This window comes from Dermochelys coriacea, chromosome 3 (assembly GCF_009764565.3).
Source record: "Dermochelys coriacea isolate rDerCor1 chromosome 3, rDerCor1.pri.v4, whole genome shotgun sequence".
Classification (NCBI taxonomy): domain Eukaryota; kingdom Metazoa; phylum Chordata; order Testudines; family Dermochelyidae; genus Dermochelys; species Dermochelys coriacea.
Genome location: NC_050070.1, coordinates 51739618 through 51758868, shown reverse-complemented (window position 1 = coordinate 51758868; position 19251 = coordinate 51739618). Strand labels below are relative to the sequence as shown.

The 19251-nt window shown below is 41.0% G+C and overlaps 1 protein-coding gene across 1 annotated transcript in view; it reads left to right on the top strand.

Annotated features, from left to right (window-relative positions):
• The window catches only part of LOC119852955 (protein eyes shut homolog), an 89403-nt gene that overhangs the window by 58066 nt on the left and 12086 nt on the right, over window positions 1-19251 (top strand). Inside the window, exons 5-6 of the mRNA XM_038395186.2 lie at window positions 9097-9268; window positions 9811-9889. Coding sequence (XP_038251114.2) covers window positions 9097-9268; window positions 9811-9889 — 251 coding nt within the window. The remainder of the gene's footprint in view (window positions 1-9096; window positions 9269-9810; window positions 9890-19251) is intronic.

The window sequence follows — 19251 nt, the reverse complement described above, 5'->3', positions numbered from 1 at the left end:
GATAAGAAAAGTATAGAAGAATCTTTTTAATTACAAGATGTTAATCATCAGGAAGAACTACAACTTTTGCTTTTCGAAAGTGAATACAATAATGTAAAAGACGTGAATGTGGAATAGTTTTTAGAGACCACTTTAACCCTTAATCTGCCCTTCAAACATTCTTCTGAATCTGCCTTCTTACATCCATCCAGCAAGTCAGCAATATCTCCTTAGGGATTGCTGAGGGTAAAAGAAATTACAGCATGTAATATTGGAATCAGCAAATAGTAGGTTGTTGACCTAAAATTTGAAAGTGTTGTTATTAGGCGAGGAAGAAATTAGGAAAGCAGCACTAGGTACTCCAATGTCAACACTGTTTCATCAAGTGGATGGATTGTGATCTGGAGAGATGATAGCAGCAGAAATGAACCATAGAAGCAGGAATGCATGGTATTAAGATTACCTGAGTCTAATAAAACTAAACATTTTAATTAATAAAATAAAATAAAAACCACAGCCATTTTCAAATACTGAAGACATAATTTCCACACTTATACACACAATTTCCCTCAAACTGACACAGATGTGCAGAGGTGATACATGAATGGGGCACACAGGGTCACGTTCCCCTCCTCCCCATGATTTCTGCCACTGTTTGCCAGCCCTGCTTGGTAACATAGTACAGCCAGGCCCTTTTCTGTGAGGCAGCTGCCGGATCTGGTGAGCTGTGCCTTGCAGGGAGAGGCAGGAGCAACAGCTGGGAGCTTCAGGGACGAACTGCTGCTTTCTGGGAGGGGAGACTAAGGCAGGGGTGGGAGGTTGCCTGGGGAAGGGGTGTGACTCGAGCTATTCCGGGGGCAGCTGAACTTTTAAATTGTGCTTCCTCCCACTATCACCAGGTTGTCTGTAAAATACCTTGGTTTAGGAGCAAGTCTAACAGTAGTGAGTTGGAATATAGTTAAAGTTCTAAGAGACAATTTTTCAGATTTCCAGAAGGTTCCTTGGGTATTTAGTACATCTGAAATTCAGGCAACAAGCAAAAATGAATTTCATTATATATGTATGAATTAAATAATAATTAATACAATTATAAATAAAATGAATTTTAATAGTTCCTAACAGATGTTTTGTTGCTCAGGTAACAAAAACTACCAGAGAATTTTCCATGATTAAACATTTCTTCTCCAAAATATTTGAGTATTAAAATAACAGGATAATGCAGGCCAGGACTGGCTTATGATAATGATTAGTGCTTATGTGCACATATCATTAGTAAGAGTAAATGAGTAGATCTGAATCAAAACCTTCAACCCTCAGAACACAGACCTACACACAAAGACTCCATTACCTCAGCTAAGACTAGGAAAAAAGCAACCCAAAGCAAAACCAATGAAACAAAACACAATACCTGTTATTTCAGCAAGACCCTCATGTTACAGTAAAGGGCACATGAATGCAATTCAGTACATTAAAACTTCCCCTAATTAAGACACTTCATTTAAACTTTAATGAGAGTTCTTGCAGGAACAGGCTTATTGTCTTGAAGAGGGAGCTAGTACTAGTGGTTATCATCAGTGCTGAAGAGATCAAGAATGCAAACATGGCAAATTACATTACATCTAATTAGGTAAAGGGAGAACAACATTATATACTCACCAAAATTTGCTTAGAACTACATAATCTTGATTTACATGTCCTGGGATAGTCAAAAACTTTTCTTCTGAAGTTCTCTCCAGTAGAAACTTGATCTTATAGAAACATTTTCACCATTTTGATATGAGAAAGAGACTGAATTAAGAGAAAGGCTTTGGAGTTTATGCAAGCTAAGTACAGGCTTGAGGTATAGCACTGTGCAGTGCTCCTGCTTTGTCAGTGCCCTTGAAACAACTCTTAATAGCAGCAGGTCAAGAAAGCCTCATGTTGAAGCACTGTATATATTTTCTTTTTGATTTGTTTCTGTGATACTTAGGTACTCTGTAGCGAAACAGTGCCTCTGTTCAGTTTTGGTTTAACAGTGTATTCATGAAATATCTATTTATGTTATTGTTTCAGTTATTCTTTCATGATGACATCAGTTAAAACATTTCAGTTCCACAGAGTTGAAGAGTCTGTAGTACAGAGGGATGAGAACATCAAGACAATGTAGTGTTTGGTTCTATTCTTCACTGAGTACTCAAATATCAAAAAATAGGTTTTCTATAAGCACCATTATTTTTACCAACAGCAGGATTAGAATGACAAAACAATAATAAAAGGGATTGGAAGTAAATATTAGAAGAAAAATTGTCTTCATTATCATGAGTCTACATGGGGATACACCTTAAATTAAATTTACTCAGAGTTTTTCAATGGGAACATGACAACCAAGAGTTACCACCAAAAATCCTTACTCTGTTCAATCTACAAGCTATATAAGCAAACAATAGTAGGTATAATGGCACCAGTAGTGGAAAGGTAGCCAATTGATTACAAGATGATTTCCAACCAGGATGTTTATACTATGATCAAATTGAAGACCTATCTCAATGCATGAAAGATGCCTTTGAAATATGTAAAATTACAGAGGCTGTATTTGTTGGTCTGTTGGCTGCTTATGACACTGTAAATCAGCATGCACTTCTACTGAAACTGGCAAGAATTCTGAGAAAGAACAAGATGATCCAGGTCATCTCTTCCCTGCTCCAGAACCAATGTTTCTTTGTTGAGATCGATGGTCAGGAAAATCAGTGGCATACTCAACAGATTGGATTATCCCAAGCTTCAGTGTTAACACCCTGGCTTTAATATCTACACAAATAACCAATTAGAATTCCCCAACGTGCAAATATTCATTTATGCAGATTACCTTTGTATTGCCACCCAGTTAAATTATTTGTGACTATTGAGCTCTAGCCAGCTCCCTGCGCATACTTAGAAAATACTATTATACATGGTTCCTGAATGCCAATCCTAGCAAGACAAAAGTGTGCACCTTTCAAATGAAAACTCCAGATATCTTGAGAGAGGGTATAGTATTTGAGCAGTATGAACATCCAGTGTACCTTTGGGTCATGGCAGATTGAACACTGACATTCAAAAAGCACATCAAGAAGCTGAAAAAAGAAAGTGAACTCCAGGAATTGTGTACTCCAGCAACTGGCCAACTCAAAATGGGGAGCTGACCACAAAACATTTAGAGCAAACAGTTTCTCCCTGTGTTACCCAACTGTGGACTATTGTGCCTGAGTATGGTCATGTTCAAGCCATGCACACAACCTAAGAACATAAGAATGTCCATACTGGGTCTGACCAAAGGTTCATATAGTCCAGTATCCTGTCTTCCAACAATAGCCAATGTCAATATTTATTTATCTAATTCTTTTTTTAACCCTGTTATAGTCTTGGCATTTAGAACATCCTGTGGCAAAGAGTTCCACAGGTTGACAGTGTGTTGTGTGAAGAAATACTTCCTTTTGTTTGTTTTAAACTTGTTGGCTATTAAAATCGATATTGAACTCAATCAATCCTTTAGAATTATCAAGGGACTTTGAAACCAATTCCCACACTGTTGCTATACTGCCTTAGGCAGATTGTATCATCATCAGTGAGGCAAGAGGCCTTCAGTAAAAAAGGAGAGAAAAGACATCCACTGCATAGACACATTTCACCAACAAGAGGCAGAGGTCCAGAAAGAGCTTTGACTCTGAAAATTTCTCACCCTAAAACACCGCAGTGGAAGGCTACAAGGTAAAAAGTTTCGGGGAATGCTGATGATTTGGGAGAACCCGGTTGCTTCAGGACAATTACTTCCAGGCACCGACCTCAAACAAAAATACTGATATATTCTGAATTGAGCTGGAGTGACAATATGAACAACTGGAAGCTGATGTATGATTCCAAATGTGAATGTGGAGAGCTTAGGCAAACACTTCAACATATTGCCTGATGCAATGCCCCCAGTCAACATCCTGTACTCCGAGGAACTATTAGACATCCTAAGGTAACAAGCCTTGTGGATAGGGAGGAAGTGGTAGATTTGGTATATCTTGACTTTGGTAAAGCTTTTGATACTCTCCCACATGACCTTCTCATAAACAAACTAGGGACATAAAAGCTAAATCGAGCTATTATAAGGTGGATGTATAAGTGGTTGGAAAACTGTTCCCAGAGAGTAGTTATCAGTGGTTCACAGTCAAGCTGGAAGGGCATATGGAATGGGGTAACACAGGGATTAGTTCTGGGTCTGCTTCTGTTCAATATCTTCATCAATGATTTAGATAATGGCATTGAGAGTACACTGATAAAGTTTGCAGACAGTACCAAGCCAGCAGGAGTTGCATGTGCTTTGGATGATAGGATTAAAATTCAAAATGGTCTAGACAAACTGGAGAAATGGTCTGAGGTAAATAGGATGAAATTCAATAAGGATAAATGCAAAGTACTTCACGTAGGAAGGAACAATCAGTTGCGCACATACAAAATGAGAAATGACTGCCTAGGAAGCAGTATGAAGATAGGGATATGGGTGTCACAGTATATCACAAGCTAAATATGAATCAACAGTGTAACTCTGTTGCAAAAAAAGTAAACAGCATTCTGGGATATATTAGCAGGAGTGTAAGCAAGACACAGAGTAATTGTTCCACTCTACTCCACACTTATTAGGCCTCAAATGGAATATTATGTCCAATTCTGGTGTCATATTGCAGGAATGGCCTGTGATGGGATGTTAGATGGGGTGGGATCTGAGTTACTACAGAGAATTCTTTCCTGGGTATCTGGCTGGTGAATCTTGCCCATATGCTCAGGGTTTAGCTGATTGCCATATTTGGGGTCGGGAAGGAATTTTCCTCCAGGGCAGATTAGCAGAGGCCCTGGGGTTTTTCGCCTTCCTCCGTAGCATGGGGCACGGGTCACTTCCTGGAGGATTATCTGCACCTTGAAGTCTTTAAACCATGATTTGAGGACTTCAATAGCTCAGACATAGGTGAGAGGTTTATCGCAGGAGTGAGTGGATGAGATTCTGTGGCCTGCATTGTGCAGGAGGTCAGACTAGATTATCATAATGGTCCCTTCTGACCTTAATATCTATGAATCTATGAAAGATATGGACAAATTGGAGAATGTGCAGAGAAGAGCAGCAGAAATGATTAAAGGTCTAAAAAACATGACCAATGAGGGAAGATTGAGATAAATTGGGTTTGTTTAGTGTGGAGACAAGTGATAACAGTTTTCAAGTACATAAAAGGTTATTGTAAGGAGGAGGGAGAAAAATTGATCTCTTTAACCTCTGAGGATACAACAAGAAGCAATGGCTTAAATTTCAGCAAGGGCAGTTTAGGTTGGACATTAGGAAAAACTTCTTAACTCTCGGTGATTAAGCAGTGGAATAAATTTCCTAAGGAGGTTGTGGAATCTCTGTCATTGTAGATTTTTTAAGAGCAGGTTGGACAAATACCTGCCAGGGATGGTCTAGTCCTGCCTTGAGTGCAGGAAACTGGACTAAAAGACCTGTCAATGTCCCTTCCAGTCCTATGATTCTATGTCATATGTGACAACACCAGGTCTTGCATGAGGTTTTGGAGAAACAATCTATGACGATGACACCAATGTTCCAGGATTTCCATGACTGTTGGTTTCAAAATGCAGTTAATGCTGGTTTTGACCTGTAAAGCTCTAAATAGCATGGGACATACCTAGTTGGCAGACTGCCTCTTTTGCTATGTGATATTGACACAGCTCCAATTAGTGTTGCACTTGAATTGGTACTTTCTTGTATAAAAGGGGGTGGGAGTTACTGGACCTGTACTTGGACTTTTCCCCCCTCCCCCTTCATCTGAAATATTTTAAATCTGGTGAGCTTCAGGTCACACTGCAAAACTTATGTTTTCCCAGGTTTGAGGGAGGAAGGACAGGATTGCATCGAGTACTGGGATTTGTGTGCTGAAGCTTAAGGCTTGAGGGCTGAGATTTTGTATTCTTGATTTCTTTCCTGGCTTTGGGAAATTAATTTTACTCTCCTTTGCATCAGTGTTTGAATTTGCAATATGTGCCAAAGGCACCTGGAAGTGGAAGCTTTTATGTATGATTTTTATATATACAAACACATTTACATAAGCCTATATCTGTCCAGCTTAGCATTTACAGGATGTTGTTTACTAAATAGCAAGCTTCTTCAGGCATTGACCATGTCTTATGTCTGAATCAGAAAGCTGAAAGAATAATATCTTCAGATGTATCCATTATTAGTAATTCTTCAGTATTTCTAATCATGTGGATATTTTAAACTCTGGGTTGATCATGTGTAGTTATTTGTGAGTGTTCAATTCATCAGTCTTCAAGCTATGTTATTTAGTTGTGATTATTAGTATTATTTCTGGTGAAGATATCAATTATTTATTAGTTATGTTGAGCAGCATCCAAAATGTGCTAGGTGCTTTGCAAATATAGAAGAAGAGAATCCCTGTCCTAAAGGTGGTGCAACGTACAAAGACAGACAAAGACAGACAAAGCCTAGGAGAGAGAGCTGAGACATACATGCAAAGTGAACAGAGTGAAGATATTTATCTATTCAGATGAGGCTCACAGGGTATGGTTTCCATTCTCTTATTGCATGGAATCACAAATATGGTTGGCACAAATACTTTGGCCACTCTGCTGACAGTTCCAACATTTCACACAGCTCCAAATATTTTGTATGTGTTGCAATGGGAAACAAGATTTTAATTGAGAAACTTCTCATCCACAAGCACCTGTGCACATATGCCCGTCGTTAGTATTTTAAATCTAATGATCTGATTGAAATACTTGGGTGGAGGCATCATCAGAGAAGAGAACAATGTTCTTGTGGCTAAAGCGCAAAACTGAGAATCAAGAGGTCTTGGTTTTTACTTCTGGTGTGGTCTTCCTTTATGTCCCTTTTGTAACTTACTAATTCTTTCTGCACCTCATTTTCCCCATTCTGTAAAATGAGGATAATACTGTCTACCTCCCAGGTATATTCTGGTGCTGAATTAATCAATATTTCATTAAGTATGTTGAGATAGTTGATTAGAAGATGTGTAGGATTTATTTGCAAGAAAACTACAAAAAGAAAAGTTTCAGCGTAGCAGCCATGTTAGTCTGTATCCGCAAAAAGAAAAGGAGTACTTGTGGCACCTTGGAGACTAACAAATTTATTAGAGCATAAGCTTTTGTGGGCTACAGCCCACTTCATTGAATCCCTAAATGGCTCCCTCAAGGACTGAACTCACAACCCTAGATGTGGCAGGCCAATGCTCAAACCACTGAACTATCCCTCCCCCCAAATGTGCAGGTGAACTAGCCCCTGATTGCATGGCTAATGTGATTAGGTCCTATGATTGTGTCACTTGAATAAATATGTGGACAGAGTTTGCATCAGGCTTTGTTGCAAGGATAGGTTTCTGGGTTAGTGTTTTTGTTGTGTGGTGTGTGGTTGCTGGAGAGTATTTGCTTCAGGCTGGGGGGCTGTCTGTAAGTGAGGACTGGTCTGTCTCCCAAGATCTGTGAGGGTGAGGGATCATTTTTCAGGATAGGTTGTAGATTGTTGATGATGCGCTGGAGAGGTTTAGCTGGGGGCTGAAGGTGATGGCTAGTGGCGTTCTGTTATTTTCTTTGTTGGGCCAGTCCTGTAGTAGGTGACTTCTGAGTAGACTTCTGGCTTCTTTTTTTTTCTCCCACCCCCGAAGCATCTGGGGGGAGGGATAGCTCAGTGGTTTGAACGTTGGTCTGCTAAACCCAGGGTTGTGAATTCAATCATTTAGGGATCCAGGGAAAATTGGTCCTGGGGATTGGTCCTGCTTTGAGCAGGAGGTTGAACTAGATGATCTCCTGAGGTCCCTTCCAAACCTGATATCCTATGATTCTATGACATTTGAACAAGGGGTTTATGAGATAGAGCCCCCACCGAAAAACACCTTTTTTTAATGACAGGTTTCAGAGTAGCAGCCGTGTTAGTCTGTATTCGCAAAAAGAAAAGGAGTACTTGTGGCACCTTAGAGACTAACAAATTTATTTGAGCATAAGCTTTCATGAGCTATAGCTCACTTCATCGGATGCATTTGGTGGCTTTTTTTAAAGTTCACATGTTCTGGCAACATTTTTTTGCTCACAATAGAGATCAAACCAAGGCTGAGATCATCACATCCTGGTCTCAGATGCTCAGAGTTACACCAACAGAGTGCATGCCATCCACTAGTCCTTTTGGGGAATATCAGATTACAATGTTATTAGTCAAAGACTTGAATTCTCCTGGTGTGAGCAGCACCATTCGAAATGCTTGGTGCAGGGGCTCCTATCAGCCCCACATTCCTATCCTGTGTGTGTGCCAGGATCTATGGGAATGTAACTCCCGCATTCCTGCCCCTGCTCATGTGATCTAGGGTCTAGGGGGGCTTGCCCTTCTGGGGTGGTTTAAGCCCCTTTCCCTACTCCACATGTTACCTGGGGTTTGGAAGATCCTTGACCCCTAGTGGTGTGTGAGCCCTGCTACTTACACAACTTACACAATTCTGTATTGATATGATGCAGACTGGAACTTCAAGGTACATATGCACTTCTTTGCTTTGATAACTCACATTGGGATTTCATATCACCCACATCTCATATTACAATCACAGTTCTTTTACTCTCCTCAACTAATCCCTAGATGTCCTCATATCACAAGCACACCTGTGTTAACCTGCAGCACCTACTGCTTTTACCATTCAGCCCAGTGACACCAAAAATACATACAGGTACATCAATTCTTCTTCCCATTAAACCATAAAATTGTCCTCATGATTATCCCAGTGCCTCTATATGTACTCAGTCTGTCTGCAATTTATCCTTCTAACCAAGTCACTTTATGTCATAACAAAACTACAGATGCTACCTGTGGAATATATTGTAATCTACATATTCTTCTTGCACATCAATAAAGAATATCATATTGGAATAATCTATACATGAGAATACAATAAGGTAGTACATGAACAACACTGGAAAATGTACAATGTACATTTAGAATGTCTAATATAAAGAAGTAAACCTTAATTATTTTGATTGGGTTTGGAGTGTTTTTGTTTGTTGTTGTTTACAGTTGAAAGTTAAAGTCATCACTGTTCTGTTTTTACTCAGGCAACAGATGTGAAGTAAACGTAGATGAATGTATATCAGCACCCTGTCTCAATGATGGAAGTTGCATTGATGATATAAACTTCTATAAATGTCACTGTAAGCGAGGCTTTATTGGAATAAACTGTGAGACTGATGTTAACGAATGTTTGCCTGAGCCTTGTCTTCATGGAAGGTGCCTATTTTTATTTTACTATTATTATCTCCAAGAAAATGTACTTAACTTGCAATATTTAAGATTTACTGACAAGGGAAGGTTGATAAAGATAGTTTTAATTATGCTCTTTCCATAAAGTAGGAGTACAAGCACAGTTAAGGATGACAGATGTTGCCTGTTTAAGATAATGTAATATACTGGTATATTATCTCAGTTCTTCTTCCATTTGTGTTCATTAGCATAAGCGATTTTCAATAAATGTGGATTAATTAGACTTTAATACACTTAAAAGCAACTCTTCAGTTATAACATACCAACAGGTTAAAATGAGAAGTCTTTCTTTTATTAGCAGCATATCTGCCCTTTAAAAATCCGTCAGCATGCATAATATACCTCCTCCAAAGCCCATTAAGGTTAATAGAAAAAATCCTAATGATTCAGCAGGAGTTTGATCAGATTCCCACGTGATTAGTAAATATGTGGCTACAATAGAATGTTATGGTTGATGCTGGAGTTAGAACTATGAATGATGATCTTTACAATTGTATTTTGTGTTTCAGATGTATAGACTTTGTTGGTGGGTATCAATGCTCCTGCGAAACAGGATGGACTGGCTCAAAATGTGAGATCAATGTTAATGTAAGTCTTTAATTTTAATTATGTGGGGAGAAGGTAACATACTATTTGAAACTCAATTTGACTTCAGTAACTTTTAAAAAATTCTGCTTATTGAAAACACAAGACAGAAATTGAATTGTTTTAATCCATTTTTGAAAAGTTTGTTTCTTGTTACTAATATGAAACTGTATTAGAAATAGTATTGAGAAAATGCATTAAGGTTTTTGCAGTGGAGTGTTTATGATAAATATGAAAGGCCAAAAAAGAATGAAATCTAAATTTCCTGAAAATCTGTTATGCATCTGTTTGTCATAGCTTTTGCTGATTAAATCTCTGAGATAACTGACATGGTTTACTGAAACATAACTACATTTTGAATTGTGAAGAGTGGAATGCAATAGTTTTGTGTTGCATATGACTCCTATGAACAAGAAGTATATCCTAAATTCCTTATGCTAAAGATAGTCCCAGTCCAGAAATTTAAAATGGCAGTTTCCAAGAAGTTTTATAAATCTATGGTATAAAAGTTGAGTTATAAATTTACATCCTATTGCTCCTACACTAACAAACTTGCTTGGCTTCTTTATATACTAGAATCAAGGTGGGTGAGGTAATATTTTTCACAGGACCAACTTCTGATGATGAGACAAAAAAGCTTTCAAGTTTAAACAGAGTTCTTCAGGTCTGCAAAACATACTCAGAGTGTCACAGCTAAATACAAAGCAGAACAGATTGTTTAGCATAAGTATTTAACACATATTTCAAGGGACCATTCAAGGTGAAATGCCCAGTTCATAGATTCATAGATACTAACGTCAGAAGGGACCATTCTGATCATCTAGTCCGACCTCCTGCACAGCGCAGGCCACAGAATCTCACTCACCCATTCCTATGAAAAACCTCATCCATGTCTGAGCTATTGAAGTCCTTAAATCATGGTTCAAAGACTTCAAGGAGCAGAGAAGCTTCCCTCAAGTCAACCATGCCCCATGCTACAGAGGAAGGCGAAAAACCTCCAGGGCCTCTCCAATCTGCCCTGGAGGAAAATTCCTTCCCGACCCCAAATATGGCAATCAGCTAAACCCTGAGCATATGGGCAAGATTCACCAGCCAGATACCCAGAAAGAATTTTCTATAGTAACTCAGATCCCATCCATCTAATATCCCATCTCAGGGGATTTGGCCTATTTACCCTGAATATTTAAAGATCAATTACTTACCAAAATCCCATTATCCCATCATACCATCTCCTCCATAAACTTATCGAGTAGAATCTTAAAACCAGATAGATCTTTTGCCCCCACTGCTTCCCTTGGAAGGCTATTCCAAAACTTCACTCCTCTGATGGTTAAAAACCTTCGTCTGATTTCATGTCTAAACTTCCTGGTGGCCAGTTTATACCCATTTGTTCTTGTGTCCACATTAGTGCTGAGCTGAAATAATTCCTCTCCCTCTCCTATATTTATCCCTCTGATATATTTATAGAGAGCAATCATATCTCCCCTCAATCTTCTTTTAGTTAGGCTAAACAAGCCAAGCTCCTTAAGTCTCCTTTCATAAGACAAGTTTTCCATTCCTCGGATCATCCTAGTAGCCCTTCTCTGTACCTGCTCCAGTTTGAATTCATCCTTTTTAAACATGGGAGACCAGAACTGCACACAGTATTCTAGGTGAGGTCTCACCAGTGCCTTGTATAACGGTACTAAAACCTCCTTATCCCTACTGGAAATGCCTCTCCTGATGCATCCCAAAACCGCATTAGCTTTTTTCACAGCCATATCACATTGGCAGCTCATAGTCATCCTATGATCAACCAATACTCCAAGGTTCTTCTCCTCTTCCGTTACTTCTAATTGATGTGTCCCCAACTTATAGCTAAAATTCTTGTTATTAATCCCTAAATGCATAACCTTACACTTCTCACTATTAAATTTCATCCGATTACTATTACTCCAGTTTACAAGGTCATCCAGATCCTCCTGTATAATATCCCGATCCTTCTCCGAATTGGCAATACCTCCCAGCTTTGTATCATCTGCAAACTTTATTAGCACACTCCCACTTTTTGTGCCAAGGTCAGTAATAAAAAGATTAAATAAGATTGGTCCCAAAACCGATCCCTGAGGAACTCCACTGGTAACCTCCCTCCAACCTGACAGTTCGCCTTTCAGTAGGACCCGTTGCAGTCTCCCCTTTAACCAATTCCTTATCCACCTTTTGATGTTCATATTGATCCCTATCTTCTCCAATTTAACTAATAATTCCCCATGTGGCACGGTATCAAATACCTTACTGAAATCTAGGTAAATTAGATCCACTGCATTTCCTTTATCTAAAAAGTCTGTTACTTTTTCAAAAAAGGAGATTAGGTTGGTTTGGCACGATCTACCTTTTGTAAAACCATGTTGTATTTTGTCCCATTTACCATTGACTTCAATGTCCTTAACTAATTTCTCCTTCAAAATTTTTTCCAGGACCTTGCATACTATAGATGTCAAACTAACTGGCCTGTAGTTACCCGGATCACTTTTTTTTCCTTTCTTAAAAATAGGAACTATATTAGCAATTCTCCAATCATTCGGTACTATTCCTGAGTTTACAGATTCATTAAAAATTCTTGCTAATGGGCTTGCAATTTCAGCTGCCAATTCCTTTAATATTCTTGGATGAAGATTATCTGGGCCCCCCGATTTAGTCCCATTAAGCTGTTTCAGTTTCGCTTCTACCTCTGATATGGTAATATCTACCTCTATATCCTCCTTCCCATTTGTCAGGCTACCATTATCCCTAAGATCCTCTTTAGCCTTATTAAAGACTGAGGCAAAGTATTTGTTTAGATATTGGGCCATGCCTAGATTATCTTTAACCTCCACTCCATCCTCAGTGTTAAGCGGCCCCACTTCTTCTTTCTTAGTTTTCTTCTTATTTATATGGCTATAGAACCTTTTACTATTAGTTTTAATTCCCTTTGCAAAGTCCAACTCTACTAGACTTTTAGCCTGTCTCACTTTATCCCTACATGTTCTGACCTCAATTAGGTAGCTTTCCTTGCTGATCCCTCCCATCTTCCACTCCCTGTATGCTTTCTGCTTCTTCTTAATCACCTCTCTAAGATGCTTGCTCATCCAGCTTGGTCTACAACTCCTTCCTATGAATTTTTTCCCCTTTCTTGGGAAACTGGCTTCCGATAGCTTCTGCAGCTTTGATTTAAAGTAATCCCAGGCCTCCTCTACCTTTAGATCCATAAGTTCTTCAGTCCAATCCACTTCCCTAACTAATTTCCTTAATTTTTGAAAGTTAGCCCTTTTGAAATCAAAAATCCTAGTTGCAGATTTATTTTTGTTAATCCTTGCATTTAGTTTGAACTGAATTAGCTCATGATCACTTGAGCCAAGATTGTCCCCTACAACCATTTCTTCTATGAGGTCCTCGCTACTCACCAAAATTAAATCTAAAATGGCATCCCCTCTAGTCGGTTCAGCAACTACTTGATGAAGGAATCCATCAGCTATCGCATCTAGGAAAATCTGAGGCCTATTATTATTACCCTTCCAGTAATAGATGGAAAACGAAGGGAGAGGGAAAAAAGGAAACTGTGGACGTGGAACAGTGGTTACTGGATTATACATTGTTGTAATAAGCCAGTGTTTCTATTCAGTCCATGTTTTTTAGTGTCTAGCAAAGTTATGAATTTAAGTTCCGAGACTCATCTCTCAAAGTGTTGTACAGATTTCCTTTGAGATCAAGAACTGAGAGGTCAGATATAGAGTGATTGTTCTTTGAAAAGTGTTCACCCACAGGTGATATGCTGCTTTGTCTTTTATCATTTTTCTGTGCGAGTTCATTTGAAAGCATAGTGATTGTCTGGTTTCACCCACATAGTTTTGACTGGGGCATTCAGTGCACTGAATGAGGTAAACCACATGGGTATTTGTATGAAGCATGGGTCTTGAAAGTTGTGTTGTGGAGTGTATTGTACATTGTAGCAGTGAAGATATGTCTACAGGTTTTGCATCTATTGTTCTGACAGGGTCTGATGTCACTTCAAGTTGGTTTGTCCTGGTCTATGGGGAACTTATTTCTGATGATGAGCTTGGAGAGGCAGAGAGGTTGCTTGAAGGCCAAAAGAGGGGGTTCAGGAAAGATTTCATTCAGGATGTGGTCCCCATCAATTATGGCTTGTAATTGTTTAATGATATACAGTATGGGTTCCAGTTTGGGGAGGAAGGTGACAATTAGGGGTGTGTGGTTGGAGGAGTGTTTATTGCCATATTGAAAAAAGTCCTCTTGGGGTATTTGGGTGGCCCATTCCATGATGCGATCAACCTCTCTGAGGGAGTGTCTTAGTTTGGTGAAGTAGCTTTTAAATGTGTTAAGGTTTATACACCAAAGTTTCTCCTCAGAGCATATTCTGTGTAATCTGAGTGCCGGACTGTAGATAACTAATGTCTTGGTGTGTTTGGGGTGGTTACTGGATAAGTAAAAGTAGATGTGGTGATCTGCAGGTTTCCTGTATATAGATGTCTGTATGGTTCCATTGTTGAAGCTCACTGCGATATCCAGGAAGAGGATGCAAGTGTGGGAATGTTCTAGAGAGAGTTTAATGGGTTGATGCTGGTTGTTGAAGTTGTTGGAAATCTATGAGGAAGATTAGGTCATCTGCCCAGAGAATGAAAATATCATTTATGCATCTCGGGTATATCATTGGTTTTGTGATGATTGGGATCAACACAGCAACAATAACACTTCTTTGTATTCTATCTACCTACCTACTTACCTACCTAATATTATATTGTGTATCTTTCAAAGTTAGAGAGAGGATATACTATCTGCTCAATTTACAGCTACAATTACATCTAAAATATAGACACACATGCTTTCATCTAGGAAGAGAGCAAGCAACCATAAAATGCTGTTTACTATATAGGCACAGGTAATTTTTCTTTGACTCATCATCGGTGATCTCTCGGTGTTGAGGATGATTTCTTTCACAGGGCTTGTTTTTCATGGGTCCTTTGGTGACTGAGGAGACCGATCCTTGAGCCACAGGCTCATTGGCAGACGTTGCAGGTTGTGTTGGAAGACAGGATTGGGCCACAATTGCCTCATAACAGTTTCCTTTCTTTTCTGGTGGTTTTCTGTGACCAGGGCAAGACAGTTTTCCTCAAATGTGGACGTTCCCTCTCTGACAAGTCTTTGCCAGTTATCCCTATCCTGGGCTGCTGTCTCCCAGAGTGTGGTGTCAATGCCATATCTCTTGACATTTATCTTGAGGGTGTCTTTAAAGTGTTTCTCTTGGCCTCCCCATTTCCTTTCTCTTTTGGTAGTTGAGCATACAGCAGTTGTTTTTGTTAGCATATATCAGGCATGCGCACACAGTACCCGCTCCACCTCACTTGGTAGTGGATAATCAGGGCCTCAACACTGAAGATGATGGCCTTTGTGAGGACACTGACATTAGTGAGATGATCCTCACTTTATGTTGAGGATCTTTGAAAGAAAGTGCTGGTGTTTGCATTCCAGGTTTTTCAGGTGTTTTCTATAGGTCACCCAAGTCTCACAGGAATGTTGAGGAGAGTTTGGATTACCACTGTTTTATAGAATGCTTTATGGAATGCATCCGATGAAGTGAGCTGTAGCTCACAAAAGCTTATGCTCAAATAAATTTGTTAGTCTCTAAGGTGCCACAAGTACTCCTTTTCTTTTTGTGAATACAGACTAACACGGCTGCTACTCTGAAAACTGCTTTATGTTGTGATTGTTGAACACCTGGAGAGACCGTCTGCCAAAGGCAAGGTTGGTGCAGCAGATTCTGTGCTGAATCTCAACATCTATGTCTGCCTTCTCTGAGAAATGACTGCCAAGATAGCAAAGTATTCTACATTTTCCAGTTCTTCTTTGTCACTGTAGATCTTCCTTGCTGGGTCTGATGAATTACCAGGAACTGGCTGGGGGAGAACTTTTGTTTTGACTATGTTCAGAGTTAGCCCTAGGCTTTTGTAAGCATCAGAGAAGCAATTAAGGGCTGTTTGTAGATCCTCCTTTCAGTGTGCAATTACAGCACAATCTTCTGTGTACTGGAGTTCAGTTATTGCTGCCAATATTTTTTTAGATCTGGCATGGAGACGAGAAAGGTTGAAAAGGTTGCCATCAGTCCGATATTGGATACCAATGCCCTGTGGTAGACTGTCTTGGGTTAATGTTTTTGTAGCTGCTAAGAAAATGGAGAAAAGGTTGGGTGCCAGTACACAGCCTTGTTTTATGTCAGTTCAGATGACAAAGGGCTTAGAGTTAGAGCCACTTCCCAGGATGGAGGCAGTCATCTGGTTGTGGAGAAGTCTTACAGTGGTAATAAATTTGCTTGGGCAGCCAAGCTTTACATTATTTTCCACAGAGCCTCATGGTTGACAGAGTCGAAGGCTTTGGTCTGATCAATAAAGGACATATACAGCTCCTGGTGGTGTTGTTGACTCTTTTCCTGGATCTGTCTGGCTGCAAAAATCATGTCAGTGGTGCCTCATGATGATCTGAAGATGCACTGGGACTCTGGAAGTACTTCCTCTGCAAGAGGGAAGAGGCAAATCAGTAAGATTCTAGTAAGAAACTTCTCAGAGATGGAGAGTAGAGCAATGCCTTGATAGTTGCCACAGTCAGCCCTGTCTCCCTTTTTGAAAATGGTGATTATGTTAGCATTATGTAAGTCAGCAGGGATTTCTTCAGTGCACCAGATTTTGAAGAGCAGCAAATGAAGCTTGTTTGTCAATTTTTCTCCCCTGACTTTCAGTACGTCAGCTGGTATGCCATCAGGACCTGGTGCTTTATTGTTCTTCATTTGTTTAATTGATTTGCAGACCTCCTCAGGTGTTGGAGGGTTGGCAAGAGTTTCCCAGATTGGGTAATGAAGGATGGAGTCGATGGTGTTGTAAATCACAGTCAATTCTCGATTTAGAAACTTTAGATAGTGTTCCTTCAAAGCTTTTTGATGGATTTGTTATCTTTAAGAAGGGTACTATCATCTTCGGATCTCAGCGGTATGAGACCACATAAGCTTGGTCCATACAGGGTCTTTGTCTCACAAAAAAAACTCTGCATATCATGTCTGTCAGCGAATGTTTGGATTTTTTTTGCTTTGTCCTCCCATAATTCGTTTTTGATTTCTGATATTCTCCTTTGAACTTCAGCTTCGAGCTGATGGAAAGAGCTCTGCTTTTGCTTGGTTTTGCCAGTCACAGAAAGCTTTTTTCTTCTCGTCCAAAAGGTCTGTAATCAGTGATAAGCTACCAAAATCTTAACAGGTTCCCTCCTCACCCCACGAGGGGGTCATTGTCCACCCCCATGCCCCGGGACTCCTACCCCATCCACCCCCCTCCCCTGTCCCATGACTGCCCCCAGAACTGGGCAGGATAGTCTCGTGGGCCACTTTAGTGGGTGCCCACCCCACCCTAAGAGCCAGAGGCACCTGCCAGGGGGCGAGGTGAGGAGTCCCGGAGGTGCTTACCTGGGGCAGCTCCCAGGAAGCATCCGGCAGGTCCCTATGGCTCCTAGGGGCAGGAGAGCGTAGCTATGGGGGGTAGCAGGGGGAGGGGCCGCTCCCACTCGGATCACGTTAAAAGTGCCACCTTAGGCGCCGACTCCCTGGGTGCTCCAGGGCTGGAGCACCCACAGGGAAAATTTGGTGGGTGCAGAGCACCCACCAGCAGCTACCTGCCCCGCACCCAGTCTCAGCTCACCTCACCTCCGCTCCACCTCCTCCCCTGAACGCACCGACCCGCTCTTCTTCTTCACCCCCCACTGACTTCCCACGAATCAGCTGTTCGGCGGGAAGCTAGGAAGAGCTGAGAAGCAGGCAGTGGCTTCCCACTCAGGCCGAGAGTGGCAGAGGGGATCTGGTGCAGGGAGCAGTTCTCCTGCGTGCCGCACCCCCCCAGGTTACCTGCTGCAGCGCGGACGGCGCTCCTCACGCTCCCCCACCCCAGCTCACCTCCGCCTCCCTGGGCCTGAGCGGGAAGCTGCGGCCTGCTCGTCAGCCTGCCCCAGCTTCCTGCGTGAACAGCTGATTCGTGGGAAGCCTGGGGGGGCAGAGAAACAGAATGGGGCGGCACATTCAGGGGAGGAGGCGGAGGTGGAGCGGAGGTGAGCTGGTGCTGGGGGTGGGGCAGGTGGGTGCTGCCAGTGGGTGCTCTGCACCCACCAAATTTTCCCCTTGGGTGCTCCAAGGCTGGAGCACCCATAGAATCGGCACCTAAGGTGCCACTTTTGGCTGGTTAAATTTAGAAGCTCTTTTATAACAGGTTGTCTCTCGCGGAACAGCCGGTTCTAAAAGGGCTTCTAAATTTAACAACCGGTTCTAGTGAACCAGTCCAAACTGGCTCCAGCTCACCACTGGCTGTAATCTCAATGTTGTTGTTGTCAAACCAGTCCTGATGGCGGCAGGTAGCAAAGCCGATGGATTCCTCTCTGGCCTCATGGATGGTCTCTTTTAGGGCTTCCCAGTCTTCTTCAACACTTGCGTTGTCATTTTCAGGTGTGCATATGGTCTGTTTTTCACTGAGGCGTGGTTGGAAGTTCTCTTGGTGCACGAAGGATTGAAGTCTTTGGATGTTGTATTGCCATCTGTGTGATTTGGATTTATTTCTATGTTTCAGTGCAATCCTGATGGACATAACTGACCTCACCAGGCGGTGGTCAGTCCAGCAATCGTCGGCTCCTCTCATGACATGGGAAATTTTGTACATCTCTTAGATCCTGTGTTCTTACAATGACATAGTCTAGGAGGTGCCATTGTTTTGAGCGAGGGTGTTGCCAATTTGTATTGTACTTATTGCTTTCTCTGAAGATTGTGTTTGTGATCACAAGGTCGTGCTTTGCACATTTGCTGAGTAGAAGGATGCCATTGGAATTGGTCTTGCCCACTCCTTCCTTCCCAGTGGTGCTGCTCCATACTTCAGAATCTGGCCAACTGTTGAGTTAAAGTCCTCTGAGAAGATTATCATATCTGTTTTTGGAATGGATGACAAAATTTTATCAAGGGAAGTGTACAAGGATTATTTCTGTTCTTCAGCGTCAGGTGTTGGTGCATATGATGATAGTGGCAAATGACTTATTAACCAGTTGGATGCGGAGGGTCATAAGGTGCTTGTTAATACTGATGGGGAGCTTGGTCATGCGGTTCATTAGAAGGTTCTTGATTGCAAAGCTAACACTGTGTATTCACCTGTCACTTGCTGGTTTTACTTTCTAGAAGAAAGTGTAACTGCCGCCCTCTTCACTCAAGTGGCTTTCATCTGCACATCTTGTTTAGCTGAGAGCATTGATATTGATGTTGTACCTTGAGAGTTCTCGGGCAACAATTGCTGTTCTCTGTTTGGCTCTTTCACTTTTTG